The sequence below is a fragment of the Pistacia vera genome, unplaced genomic scaffold, assembly GCF_008641045.1.
Source record: "Pistacia vera cultivar Batoury unplaced genomic scaffold, PisVer_v2 Contig43, whole genome shotgun sequence".
NCBI lineage: Eukaryota > Viridiplantae > Streptophyta > Magnoliopsida > Sapindales > Anacardiaceae > Pistacia > Pistacia vera.
Window position 1 is genome coordinate 837,408 of NW_022196257.1, and position 15,025 is coordinate 852,432.

The 15,025-nt window shown below is 33.7% G+C and overlaps 2 protein-coding genes across 2 annotated transcripts; both read left to right on the plus strand.

Annotated features, from left to right (window-relative positions):
- Positions 1-3,102: 3,102 nt before the first annotated feature.
- Positions 3,103-3,706, plus strand: LOC116143346 (15.7 kDa heat shock protein, peroxisomal-like; the record flags this gene model as incomplete). The annotated part of the gene is made up of 2 exons (XM_031428797.1): positions 3,103-3,181; positions 3,285-3,706. Coding segments are annotated over 2 exons (366 nt in total), but the record flags the coding sequence as incomplete, so codon positions are not given.
- A 6,107-nt stretch (positions 3,707-9,813) lies between these two features.
- On the plus strand, positions 9,814-10,428 carry LOC116143347 (nucleophosmin-like). Its single transcript, XM_031428798.1, has 2 exons — positions 9,814-9,904; positions 10,118-10,428. Exons 1-2 carry the CDS (start codon positions 9,814-9,816, stop codon positions 10,426-10,428), a joined length of 402 nt encoding a protein of 133 aa, XP_031284658.1.
- Positions 10,429-15,025: the final 4,597 nt, after the last annotated feature.

The following is a 15,025-nucleotide window of genomic DNA, read 5'->3' on the forward strand; positions in this document are numbered from 1 at the left end:
TTTTATGCAAGGTAATATTAAGAGCTTTAAATCATTTTACTCTTAGTATTCTCAACTGATTTTACTTTATATTTGATCAAGTGAATAAGTGATTTACATTATTATTTTTATACAGGGTAATAATATAAGATTTTTGAGTATCAGCACAGCAAAAAGCAAAATTAGGTGCTAAAGTTCCTTCTTAATTTTTATAATTTTTTTTTATTTTAACAAAATAATATTAAAAGCTCTAAATTATTTATTCTTTGAATATAGATGTCTACTAGGAAGTGTACATCTGGATTTGAAAAACATAAGGAAAAAAAAAAGAATAAAAGAACTAATTCAATCCCGAAAAGGTGCACTTGATAAATTTGTTATTAATACAAAACACCAAATGCTAAAAAAACCAAATGAAGATTTAAATGAAAAATCAATTGAGTTGATAAATATTCTAGCATTAGAAATAAGAAATACCATTATTAAAAAAAATCAAAGAATCAAAATATTTTTCAGTTATACTTGATTGTACCCCAGATACAAGTCATCAAGAACAAATGTCACTTATATTAAGATGTGTAGATATTTCAATAAGTCCAATAAAAATAAAATAGTACTTTATAGATTTTATAAAAGTGGATGATACTTCTGGTCAATTCCTTTTTAATGTTCTTACAAGTATATTAAAAAATCCTGAACTTGATGTAAATAATGTGAGAGGACAAATATATGATAATGGGTCTAATATGAAAGGTAAACATCAAGGTGTGCAAAAAAGATTATTAGGTATAAATTCTAGAGCATTTTATACACCATGTGGTTGTCACAGTCTTAATTTAGTTCTTTGTGATATGGCTAATTCATGTGCTAATGCTATTACATTTTTTTGGAGTGACACAATGTATATACTCATTATTTTCTTCTTCTACAAAACGATGAAAATTTTGCAAGATCATGTTTTTAATTTGGAAAAATTCTATCCTTACAAAGACCTATATAAAGAGGACTACAAAGTGACATGAGAGAGAAGAAAAAAAAACAACGGAAAAAGAGAGAGAGAGAGAGAGATAAATCATAAAAATCAAGGGTAGCAATTGTTTTTGTATGCCCCCTTTGTATTTGTCTTTGTAAGCCTAGCACTTCTCTTTTAATTTGACACTTAAGCCATTATCACAAACACGTTGGGAAAGTCGTGTTGAAAGTGTTAAAGCAATAAAATTTTAAGCTCCACAAATAAGAGATGCTTTATATCAATTAGCAGAAACTAGTGAAGATCCTAAAACAAAAAGTGAAGCTATTTCTTTAGTAAAATATGAGATTGAAAATTTTGAATTTCTATTAGGCATGAATATTTGGTATGAAATGTTATTTGCTATTAATGCGCTTAATAAATATTTATAATCTAAAAAAATGGACATTGTTGTTGCAACAGGTCAGTTGAAACGTTTTGTTTCGTTTTTTGTTTCATTTTTTGAAAAATATAGAGAAAATAGGTTTACATCTTCTATGATTTCTACTAAAGAAATTACAGAGCAAATGAATATATAACCAAAATTTCATAAAAAACGTATAATAAAGAGAAAAAAAAAACAATTTGATGAGAATGAAAACGAAGAGATAAAATTGTCTGCTGAAGAATCTTTTAGAATAAATTATTTCACATATTTAGTTGATCATGTCATTTCCTCACTTCAAAGTAGGTTTGAACAATTTGAAATATATAGTAATAACTTTGGTTTTATTTATAATATAGAAAAGTTAAAATTGCGTGATGATGATAGTTTGTAGAAACATTGTTTAAATCTTGAAAACTTTTTAAAACATGACATGCTCTCTGATATTGATGGTTTAGATTTATATTCAGAATTAAAAGTTTTAAAAGAAATTATAAACGTGGAAATTAAAACACCACTTGAGATACTAGATTTTATAAAAAAAAATGTGAATTCTTTTCCAAATGCATGGATAGCTTATAGAATACTGTTAACTATTCTTGTTACTGTAGCTTCAGCAGAAAGAAGTTTTTCAAAATTAAAGTTAATAAAATCTTATTTGTGTTCAACTATGTCACAAGAAAGATTAGGTAATTTAGCTATATTATCAATTGAAAAATATTTGGTTTCTAAATTTGAATATAAAAATTTAATTAGTGATTTTGCATCTCAAAATGCAAAAAAAATGAATTTGAAATATTTTTTTATTATATACTTATATTATTAGAAAGTCCTTAGAGTAACTCTTACTTAGGGTCATAAATGTTCTTAAGACGATCCGGCCTCAAATGCTCATAATTTGGGTGGGGCGGAAGGATTCAGCAATTTAAATTAAGTTCCAGAGAAGTTTAACCACAACGGGCATACTGCCACAAGACATCTAGATAGATAAATATATGTGTACCAAGGAATCTCCACCAAGGGAGTATTCACCTCCCGCCACGAGCTCCAGAACTAGACCTTGGGCCTGGGAACCGAGAAAATTGTAGTCGCAAGTATCTAGAATCAGAGTCGTCTTCGTCCATCTTATAACCTGCATAAATCCAACACTAAAGTCAGCAAACTCTAAAAATTTAAGATAACTCATGACGTGGGTACATATGTCAGACAATGAATATAATCCAGCAATTAGGGATATTACACCCTTTTAAGACTTATGATGCCTTGCAAAATAGTAAGTCATAACAGATATGCAAAGAAACGCAACAGATGGCATTTGATGCCCATTGAGTTATCTCCATTTCCAAATTTAAATGTCTGAATTTGAGTAGCACGGATAACTGTTAAGATTCATGAGAAGAATGAATAATCACCTTGCAAGGCACTCATAGCAGTGGCTACACAGGCTGGACTCATAGCAGATATGCTTATATGGTTATATGATTTTTTTTATTTTTTTTTGGTTTGGTACAGTTTTTAGGTTCGAATTTCGATTATATACATGAGAAAATCAAAAATATAAAATTCCATGTTATTTATAGGTCAAGTAATATCTTAATTCTGAAACATGTCTAACTAAGAAACCTAATTAATGTAGTACTGTTACAGTCGGTGTAATGTTGCTAAAATCTCAATATTGTAAGAGCAACATTTTCATATTTAAAATTGTAATATTCCATGTGTACAATGTTNTGAATGGTCAGGATCATCCGCCCTCCTGGATTGGCTTGAATCTCCAAATGCCCACATCTTCAAAATCAACGTCCCAGGTAATCTCTCCTATTTTCCATACGCATGATTTTATAAATGGGTTTTGTGTTGAATTTAGGTGGAATTTATTTGATTGAACATTTTTGTTTGATTGATCAATAGGATGGAGCAGAGAGAACATAAAGGTGCAAATAGAAGATGGGAACGTAATGCGGATAACAGGAGAGGGAAGTAAAGAGGAGCAAAATGGGAAAGACACGGTTTGGCATGTAGCTGAAAGAGGAACAGGAAAGGGAGAATTTTCTCGAGAAATTGAATTGCCGGAAAATGTGAAGTTGGATCAGATCAAGGCCCATGTGGAAAATGGTGTTCTCACTGTTGTCGTTCCAAAAGATGCAAGCCCAAAGCCCAATAAAGTTAGGAATATTAACATTACTAGCAAGCTCTAGGATTTAAGCTCTTGAAAATGGCCATGGGTTAAGAATAACAACAGTTCTTCGTGTGGTATGTGTTGTAATAAAAAATAAATCTCACTCAAACTAGTGCACGTATCTATCTGAGTATAATTATTAAATTTTAATATTATAAATATGTCGTGAATATGAGGTTTTGTAAAGCATTACGTATTCGAAGACTATAATTATTAAGTTGAATTTATTACTTGGAAAAAAGAGTTATGTTCACATTATTTAATCAACTTATGCTTTTATCATTTATCATCTCATTGAAAAACAATGTCAGTAAGAATTATTGGTAGAATAATCTATGTGATTAGGTTTTTATGTCTGGATATAAGTCGAAAACTCTGATATATATGAATAATTTATAACTGTTAGATGATGGAATTGTCATATATCTTTAAATCTTTTAAAGATCAAGTAAAATTAGAGTAATAGTAAAACCCAATCGGTTCAATCAAGACTTAGGGCCGTCATTGGGTTGGGTTATCAATTTCTCTATTCATTGAAAACCCTAAAAATTGGGATTATGATCAACGAACAATTGAAAGTTGAGATGTTGAGGGTTTGAAGAGGAAGGGTCTATGAGTACAATGGTGACAACAAAGGTGATTTCCAGTAAGTGAATTGATCGGAAATCGAAAAAAACCTGTGATGATAATAGTCGTTGCTGGTGATTGGTGAGGCGAACGAGGGTGGGGTGAGCTGGGTTTTGGTCAAGAGACTAAGGAGAGTATTTTTGTGGTGATGTGGAGGATTGTTGATACTGCCAGTGGTGAGATATGGCCTGAGTTGTTGACATTGACGATGGTGAGATCTGGCCAAAATCGAACTGATTTTGGTTAGATCTTAAGTACATTTTTTGGAGAATGGTTCAAATGATGATTGAGATTACATTTGGTGTGTCACCGCCGCGAATCAGTCGACCGTTGATTTGTATTTGGATGTGTTTGCTAAATTTCAAACTTGTAAGAACTTAACGAATTTTTAGAGGTGTATTTGCTAAATTTTAAATGTTTGGACACCCGGTTTGAGCCCCTGGGTTGGTTATTAAAACATTGGGTAATGAGAATTTAGGGCTCCGTTTGGTTCACAATTTTGTGTTTTTGAGAAAAGTTTTTTGAAAAAAGTTAAAAAAAAGTTGAATTGGGCGGGTATTACTATGTAGGATTTACAAATTATAAAATACCCCCTATGTTTGTTTTTTTACAAAATACCCCATATAATAAAACATTAAAAGTTAATAAAAACACCTCCAATCCACCCTCAAATACGAACAGCTAGCCACCACCGCCGGAGGGTGGTCGGAGTCGCCATATCGGCGCATGACCGACTGGATTTTGCCGGTTGTGCGCCGATATGGTCTTTTTCGGTCAGATCTACGGTTAGATCTGGCCTTTGCCGGCCAGATCCGGCCGTATTTGCTATTCAACGACGGCCAACAAACGGTCGTCGTTGATGGTCAACGACGACTGTTTGTTGGCCGTTGTTATCGACTGTTACGACCAAAGATCTGGTCGTCAACGGCCAGATCTTTGGCCTTAGATCTGGCCGGAAAAGGTTAGATCGGCACACTACCGGCCAGATTCAGCTGGTAGTGCGCCATCCTACCAGATTCCGGCCATTTTCCGGCAGTGGTGGCCGGAATCTAGTAAATGTGGATTGTTGAGGTGTTTTTGTAATTTTTAAAAAAATATTTAGGGGTATTTAATTAAATTAACAAATTTAAGAGGTTTAAAAAAAATTNTCCCAATCCATGAAGGGGTCACAAGATTTCAAAAGTGAAATTAAATTCATGCCAGCCCCAGTTGCCATTAGCTACTCAGCCTATTAAATATGCTCTTAATCTTATTCACAGCAGCGTATTTTGTCGCGTATGCCACAAGAACATGTTATAAAATAGTATGACAGGAACAAAATGAAAATCATTCAACGATCCCAAACATGAGAATAAATATGCTATATTAATTGTCAATCTCAAAAGGTCAAAGTTTTTTCATCCAACATGTTGAATATATTGAGAGCAATCGAAGAAGAAGCCATTTCGGGAAAAAAAATTTACTGTTCTATTATTGAATAATGCTTTTTACAAAACTTTTATACAATAACAGATGCGAACTAACCCAACTAACTGCACTCAGCTAACTACGGTTAACAATTAACACAACTATACATCTTAACTAATCTTCACATTAACTATATACAACTAACTTAGTGCTTAACACCCCTCCTCAAATTGGTAGGTGATAAAGGTCTAAAACCCCCAACTTGTGTAACAACTTGTAATGAAGGATGCTACCAAGTGCTTTAGTCAGTAAATATGCTGGCTATTCTTCAAAAAGGGATGTAGGCAATTGTGATGAGTCCAAGCTTGAGTTGATCTCCAACAAGTGCTTTAGTCAGTAAATCTATTGGCTGTTCTGCAAAAAGGGATGTAGGCAGTTGTGATGAGTCCAAGCTTGAGTTGATCTCTAAAAATATAGCAGTCGATATCAATATGTTTTGTCCTCTCATGAACAATGGGATTAGAGGCAATATGATTTGTAGCTTGGTTGTCACAATGGAGAGGAATAGATAGTAGTTTTGATCTTGAAAAACCAAGTTCTGTGAATAGTTGTATCAGCCAAAGAATTTCACATATAGTTTAGGCCATTCCCCTATGCTCTGCCTCTGAAGATGATTTGGAAATGGTGGGTTGCCTCTTAGATTTCCAAGAAATTAAAGACTTTCCAAGGAAAATACAATAGCCAGACACTGATTTTCTTGTCATAAGACAAGATGCCCAGTCAGAATCACAAAAAGCTAACAAATTCATGGTGTTTTATACTAGGAAAAACAGTCCTAAACCTGGGGCTGACTTTATATATCGAACAACTTTGAGAGCTACATTCATGTGGGACTGTTTGGGCTTATGCATGAATTGACTTAGCAAATTGACAGAAAAACTTAAATCTAGCCGTGTCATACATAAGTATAGCAGTTTCCCTATTAATCTTTGATAGATACTTGGACCAGAAATCAATGGATCAGGTGCAGTAAGGAAGAGGTCATCATAAGCTGCAGATATCAATTTTAAGGTTGAATCCATTGGAATGGCAGATGGTTTAGAACTTGACAAACCAGATTCTAAAATTAACTCCAACGCATATTTTCGTTGGCACAAGCTAATCTCTTTAGAAGATCTTGCAACCTCAAACCCCAAAAAATACCTAAGCGACCCAAGTCCTTCAGCTTGAATTTAGAATGCAGAAGTTCCTTAGTTTGCTGAATCTTCTCATCATTGTTTCTTGTGATCAGAATATCGTCCACATACACTAGCAATATCACAATATCAGAATCAACCTTCTTAATGAACAAGGAATAATCTGATTTGGATTGGCAAAAACCACTAGCAATCAAAGCTTGTGTAAGCTTGTAATTCCAAGCTCTAGAAACCTGTTTTAATCCATACAGGGATTTGTGAAGCTCTATATTCTGCCCCCCTGTTTAGCAAAGCCCTGTGCCAAAGTCATATAAATCTCTTCTTGTAAATCCCCTTGGAGAAAAGCATTATCAACATCCAATTGATAAAGATTCCAACCATACATTGAAGCTAAAGATAAAATGGTCCTAACAAAGACCATTTTTACAACAGGGGAAAAGGTTTATGCATAATCCACCCCAACCTATTGAGTATACCCCTTAGCCACCAATTGAGCCTTGTACCTCTCTAGAGAACCATCTGTCCTATATTTCAACTTATAAACCCATTTACGACCAATGGGAGTCTTACTAGGGGGTAAAGGGACAAGGGACTAGGTCTGATTATTTTGTAATGCCTCAATCTCTTTTTGCATGGCAGCAACCCAGTTTGGACCTTGAGAAGCTAAAGAAAAGAAGCTAGGTTCTACTAAATTGAGTTGAGACAAATAGACTTTGTAGGAAGGAGAAATGTGATCATAAGTGATAGAATTAGAAATAAGATAAATAGTAGTATTGGTTGACGAGGAAGATGAAAGGGATGGACAAATAAAATCTAAAGTCCAAATGGGAAGTCGTTTAGGTCTACTGGACTGTCTTATAGGAGGTGCAACAGGCTAGTTAATAGGATGTGAGGTAGGCTGATTATCGAAAGGGGAAATAGGCTAATGTAGTAAGGGACATGCATGGTCAATAATAAACTGAGTAAAAATGGGAGAAGGAGAAGATTGTATTGATTTAGTGGACTGGACAACAAGGAATTCATCATTTAAGGAAATGCTGATCAAGAGGAAAAATATGTTGTGAAGGTTTGGACCAGGTGAAGGGAAATATATTTTCATAGAAAATAACATCTCTGGAAACTGAAACTTTGTGAGAGGAAAGGTTATGCAACAAATAACCTTTTTTGTGTCAAAGAATAACCCAAAAAGACACATGGTGTGGACCAAGGGGACAACTTATCTTGTGAAGGAAGAACAGTAGCATAAACCAAAGATCCAAACACCCTAAGATGATCTAAGGAAGGAGGTTTACCAAAAAAAATTCAAAAGGAGACAAACCTTTCAAAATAGAAGAAGGGAACCTATTAATCAAATAGACAGCAGCCTGCACACAATAACCCCAAAGATGGCTGGGTAGATTAGCCTGAAATTGCAGGCCCTAGCCACTTCAAGTATATGCTTATGTTTCCTCGCAACAATACCATTTTGTTGAGGAATATAGGCACAAAAACTTTGATGCACAATACCTTTGCTAACAAAAAAGTTAACAGTTTTTATTAAAAAAATTCAAGCCCATTATCGGTTCTAATACATTTAGGGACAAAATGATATTGGGTTTGTACTATTTGAAGAAAATGTTTGATGGTGATAAAAGAATCAGACTTATATTGCACAAGAAAGATCCAAGTGACTCTAGAAAAGTCATCTACTATAGTGAGAAAGTATTTGGCATTACCATGGGTTGGTGTCCCCATACATCCATGTGTAAAAGATCAAAAATGCAACTAGAGTGAGTACTAGGAAAAAGGACTCTAGTTTGCTTTGCTAAAGGGCAAACAGGGCAGTGTGGAGGTACATACATGTTTATTTTCAGGTTGTGATGCATAAGTTGCAGAGTTGAGTAAGGAATATGACCTAGCCTTCAATGCCATAATTCAACACTAATAGGTGCAGCAGTAGAAAAAAATGAACCAGGTAAACCAACATTTTATTTAATTGCAAATCAAAAGGTACAACAATTTTTGTTTTTGAAGACAGAACATTTGAAAGCTTACTAACAACTTTATTCGATTGCAATTTGCTTACATATGTAAAAACTGAATTAAAACCTAAAGAAATTTTGGAAGTTGGATCAAGAAGGTATAGACCTTGGTTATGCTTACCAATCCCCCTCAACTTGCCACTGTAACGATCCTGAATGAGACAAAAATCAAGATAAAAAGTGATAGCACAATTATTTGAAGTAGTGAATTTTGAAACAGAAATAAATTGTGTTTAAATTCTGGAATGTGTAATACTTTGGAGAGATGAAACCCATTGTCCAAATCCACAGAGTCTATATGTTTAATGTGTGTTTTGGTGCCATTAGGTAATCCTACAAGGGTTTGTGAAAAGGGCTCTAAAGGAATTGGTGATTGTAAACTAGAATAATTGCAAGTCATATGATCTGTGGCTCTTGTATCTATGATCCAAACATCATTATTCATGCAAGAGAAGTAAGCATTAATAGGGTCAAGAATTATACCTGCAAGATTAGCAGTTGGAGTAACATTCTGTTTCCCCAATAGTTGAAGGATCTGATTATACTAGTCAGACATCAACACAGGACCAACAGGGGCATTACAATTACCATTTCCAGCATCTGATGAGTCCGAAATTGGACTTTGCATAGTCACTTGATTCACAACAACTTTTGTTTTAGAATTTGTTCTGCTCTTTGTGAATTGGTAATCTACCAGATACCTATTCAACTTGTAGCAATTCTCCCGTTTGTGACCATGCAAGTGGGAATATTCGCATTCAATATAGGGTTTTTTACCCTTATACCTCTGACTTGAATTCTGTCCTTTGTTATTATTCTGAGCATAGAGGGCAGTGGAGACTTCAGAATTAACATTCATACCAGTGAGAATTTTCTGACTTTCGTCTTGATTCACAACTGAGAATGCTTGTTTAACACTTGGCAATGGATTCATAAGTAGAATTTGACTCCTCACCATAGAATATGAGTCATTTAAGCCCATTAAAAATTGTAATAACTTCTGCTGATTAATGTGCTCAAGAAATGCTTTTGCAGAAACACTATTTGGTATAGGTAGACCTGGCAAAACGGGTTCAGACCTGCAGGTCGGTTCGTACCTGGGTAAAAAATATAGGGTATGGGTCCAATATATTGAACCCGTTTTTTTTGGACCCGTACCCGGGGTTCACCCGTTTTTGCAAATCCCTAACCCCCTACCCTAACTCAGCAACTCAACTCTATCCTGCCTCTCATCTCTCTTGCCTCTCAATCTTCAACATAACATTCTCTCCCACCTCTCAATCTCTTATCGATCAACTGGATGTGCGTCGAAAGAGAGTTTCGGTGGTTTTGTGGAAAATGAGGAAGAGGAAGAGGAAGTCGAAGAAGAAAAGGAGGTGAGGAAGGTTATTGGATCGAAAGCGGGAAAGAGTAATTTAGGAAATGGGGCTAAAACATCACAAAAGAGGAAAAGGGTTTTGTATGGAGATGAAGAAGATGAGGATTATGAAGGAGAGGAGGAGGAAGAGGAGGAAGAGGAGTTTACCCTTGATGAAGATGATTGTTTGGATGATGAAGAGGAATTGGTGGTCACAAAGAAGAAAAACAACAGTAGGAAGAATAAGAAGTTGGGTAGAAAAGTCTGAGAAAAAAGGGTTCTGTATTAGGAAATTAATTTTCTAAAGATGGGTACAAGTCAACACATGGGTTTAAGTTTCAATGTGTTAATTATGTTCAGTCACATAGTACAACTCCATCACTGCCTGTAGATGCAATTCTTCCATTATTCTAAATTGATTTTCAGGTTGTCATTGTAAATGGCAATTAAGTTGGCTTCTGTTAGAGGTCGAAAAAATAGAAAGCGTACAGACTCAGCAAAGTCATTAGGAAAGAAAGGAAGAAGAACTCGTGGGTTGAGGAGGAAAGAAATATGTGATGATGATGAAGATGAAGATTGTGATTTTCTTGATGATACTCTAGTTGTGAGAGAAAAGAGCAAGACAAAATCAAGTCGGCAAAGGCGAAAGTATGTTGTACCTTCAGATTCAGATTTTGTGTCTTCTGAGTCATCTGATTTTGATTATACAATCTCAGAGGAAGAGAGAGAATAAGTGAGAGAAGCCAATGAATTGTGTGGGTATCTGAAAACTAGTTCAAGGAGTTCAGTTTCCTCAAAAAGGTGAAACTGCAGAAACTAAACCTGGAGAGAGGAAAAACGGGTCCACCCGTACCCTTATAGGGTAGGGTACGGGTCTAATATTTTGGACCCATATATTTCGACCCGTATTAGACCCGTACCCGTTTGATCCGTACCCATAAAGACTCGACCCGTACCCAGCCCACCCACCCATTTTGCCAGGTCTAGGTATAGGTAGGCTTACTAGTGAATCCAATTCATCCCAAAAAGACTTAAGTTTGTTGTAGTATATTGCCACCGTGTTTGTTCCTTGAGTGACATTGGCAATTTCTCGGTGAAGACCAAAGATTCGAGTTTCGTTAACCTTATGATATTGCTCTTTCAAGTCTTGTCAAACTTGAGAAGCATCGGTTGAGTAAACAATCCTATTGAAAATGTCCTTTGATACCAAGTTGAATATCTACGCAAGCACCAATGAATTACATCGTTCCCATTGCAAAACTAATTGAAAGTGAATAGAGGTCCTTGTGCAGGTTCCATTGACAAAACCTAGCTTATTTTTCGCACACAAGAAGACAATCATTGCCCTATTCCATATCCCATAATTCTCAATCCCTTGTAGCTGCTCAGAGACTAAAACAGAACCAGTTGTATCTGAGGGGTGAACATAAAGGGGAGAATTGGAGTCAATCGAAGGAATTACAGATTCTTCAGTCGAAGATGCCATAATCAGATCAATAAGATTGAAGCTTCGGAGAGCCGAACTGAAACTGAAGAAGACAAACTTCATCAGATCAGCAAAATCAAAACTTCAAAGAGACAAACTGGAACAGAAGAAGACGAGCTGAAGCTGAAGAACGGTAAGAATTTCAAGCTCCTTTGAACTTAATCAAAGTGAAATTTGAGTTTGATTGACCCTAGTTTTGCGGAAAAAATTGTTGCTCTGATACCATGTTGAATATATTGAGAGAAATCGAGGAAGAAGCCATTTGGCGAAAAAAAATATATTGTTTTGTTATTGAATAATGCTTTTTACAAAAAATTTATACAATAACTGATGCAAATTAACCCAACTAACTGCACTCAGCTAACTACGGTTAATAATTAACACAACCATACATCTTAACTAATCTTCACATTAACTATATACAACTAACTTACTGCTTAACACAACAACTAATTCACAACAATCATGTTCAGTTTCTGCAATCCATCTGAGGATTTCCGAAGCTTAAATAACATAATTAAACTGTAAATTCTTCTCAACCTCATCTCTAAATATTTTGTGGACCTCAAACAGGCCTAGCTTAACCCTGAGGGCCCCCAAAAAATGGGTAAAAAAAGGGGCCTAAAATTATTTTTTTAACATATTTATAATTTTTCAATTCTCATCAATCCCACCATGTACTCGACTATGCCTATTTCTACCCAAAATTATTTTTTTTAAGAGTTTTTTTTATATATTTGTAATTTCTCAATTCCCATCAATCCCACCATATGTGCCATCAGCCATGCCTATTGCTAAACTTAAAACATAATTAGCGGCTCATTTTTCCGTTGAAAATTGAAACACCTTCACGCAACTCTCCAACTCTCAAATGTCAAATCACATCTCCTCTACCCCCCAAATCAGAATCACCTTCTCTTATATAAACCTCATTTCACTTAAAGTTTTCTCATCTTTTACTCTTATTATTCTCAACTCAATTTACTCTCTTGTCTCTCCTTTCTCATCTTTATTACATAAATTTATCAAGTGAATGTGATTTACGTTATTATTTTTATGCAAGGTAATATTAAGAGCTTTAAATCATTTTACTCTTAACATTCTCAACTGATTTTACTTTATATTTGATCAAGTGAATAAGTGATTTACATTATTATTTTTATTTAGGGTAATAATATAAGATTTTTGAGTGTCAGCACAGCAAAAAGCAAAATCAGGTGCTAAAGTTCCTTCTTAATTTTTATACTTTTTTTTATTTTAACAAAATAATATTAAGAGCTCTAAATTATTTATTCTTTGAATATGGATGTCTACTAGGAAGTGTGAATCTGGATTTGAAAAACATAAGAAAAAAAAAAAGAATAAAAGAACTAATTCAATCCCAAAAAGGTGCACTTGATAAATTTGTTATTAATACAAAACACCAAATGCTAGAAAAACCAAATGAAGATTTAAATGAAAAATCAATTGAGTTGATAAATATTTTAGCATTAGAAATAAGAAATACCATTATTAAAAAAAATCAAAGAATCAAAATATTTTTCAGTTATACTTGATTGTACCCCAGATACAAGTCATCAAGAACAAATGTCACTTATATTAAGATGTGTAGATATTTCAATAAGTCCAATAAAAATAAAAGAGTACTTTATAGATTTTATAAAAGTGGATGATACTTCTGGTCAAGGCCTTTTTAATGTTCTTACAAGTATATTAAAAAATCCTGAACTTGATGTAAATAATGTGAGAGGACAAGGATATGATAATGGGTCTAATATGAAAGGTAAACATCAAGGTGTGCAAAAAAGATTATTAGATATAAATTCTAGAGCATTTTATACACCATGTGGTTGTCACAGTCTTAATTTAGTTCTTTGTGATATGGCTAATTCATGTGCTAATGCTATTACATTTTTTGGAGTGACACAACGTATATACTCATTATTTTCTTCTTCTACAAAACGATGGAAAATTTTGCAAGATCATGTTTCTAATTTGACACTTAAGCCATTATCACAAACACGTTGGGAAAGTCGTGTTGAAAGTGTTAAAGCAATAAAATTTCAAGCTCCACAAATAAGAGATGCTTTATATCAATTAGCAGAAACTAGTGAAGATCCTAAAACAAAAAGTGAAGCTATTTCTTTAGTAACATATGAGATTGAAAATTTTGAATTTCTATTAGGCATGAATATTTGGTATGAAATGTTATTTGCTGTTAATACGGTTAGTAAATATTTACAATCTAAAAATATGGACATTGTTGTTGCAACAGATCAGTTGAAAGGTCTTGTTTCATTTTTTAAAAAATATAGAGAAAATGGGTTTACATCTTCTATGATTTCTACTAAAGAGATTGCAGAGCAAATGAATATAGAACCAAAATTTCATGAAAAGCGTATAATAAAGAGAAAAAAACAATTTGATGAGGATGAAAACGAAGAGAAGAAATTGTCTACTGAAGAATCTTTTAGAATAAATTATTTCACATATTTAGTTGATCATGCCATTTCCTCACTTCAAAGTAGGTTTGAACAATTTGAAATATATAGTAATAATTTTGGTTTCATTTATAATATAGAAAAGTTAAAATTGCTTGATGATGATAGTTTGCAGAAACATTGTTTAAATCTTGAAAACTTTTTAAAACATGACATACTCTCTGATATTGATGGTTTAGATTTATATTCAAAAATAAAAGTTTTAAAAGAAATTATAAACGTGGAAATTAAAACACCACTTGAGATACTAGATTTTATAAAAAAAGGTGAATTCTTTTCCAAATGCATAGATAGCTTATAGAATACTGTTAACTATTTATGTTACTGTAGCTTAAAGAAGTTTTTCAAAATTAAAGTTAATAAAATCTTATTTGTGTTCAACTATGTCACAAGAAAGATTAGGTAATTTGGCTATATTATCAATTGAAAAATATTTAGTTTTTAAACTTGAATATAAAAATTTAATTAGTGATTTTGAATCTCAAAATGCAAAAAAAAATAAATTTAAAATATTTTTTTAATATATGCTTATATTATTAGAAGATTCCTAGAGTAACTCTTATCTAGAATCACATATGTTCTTATCTAGAATCACATATGTTTTTATGACGGCCCTGGCCTCAAATGCTCATAATTTAGGTGGGGCGGAAGGATTCAGCTATTTAAATTAAGTTTCAGAGAAGTTTAACCACAACGGGCATAGTGCCACAAGACATCTAGATAGATAAATATATGTGTACCCCTAATGTTTAACCAAGGAATCTCCACCAAGGGACTATTCACCTCCTGCCACCAGTTCCAGAACTAGACCTTGGGCCTGGAAACCGAGAAAATTGTAGTCGCAAGTATCTAGAATCAGAGTCGTCTTCGTCCATCTT

Coding starts and splice junctions, on each gene's coding strand:
- LOC116143347 (XM_031428798.1), top strand. CDS start 9,814: ATGTGCTCAAGAAATGCTTTTGCAGAAACACTATTTGGTATAGGTAGA. Junction 9,905..10,117: donor GCAGGTCGGTTCGTACCTGG/GTAAAAAATATA, acceptor GTGCGTCGAAAG/AGAGTTTCGGTGGTTTTGTG.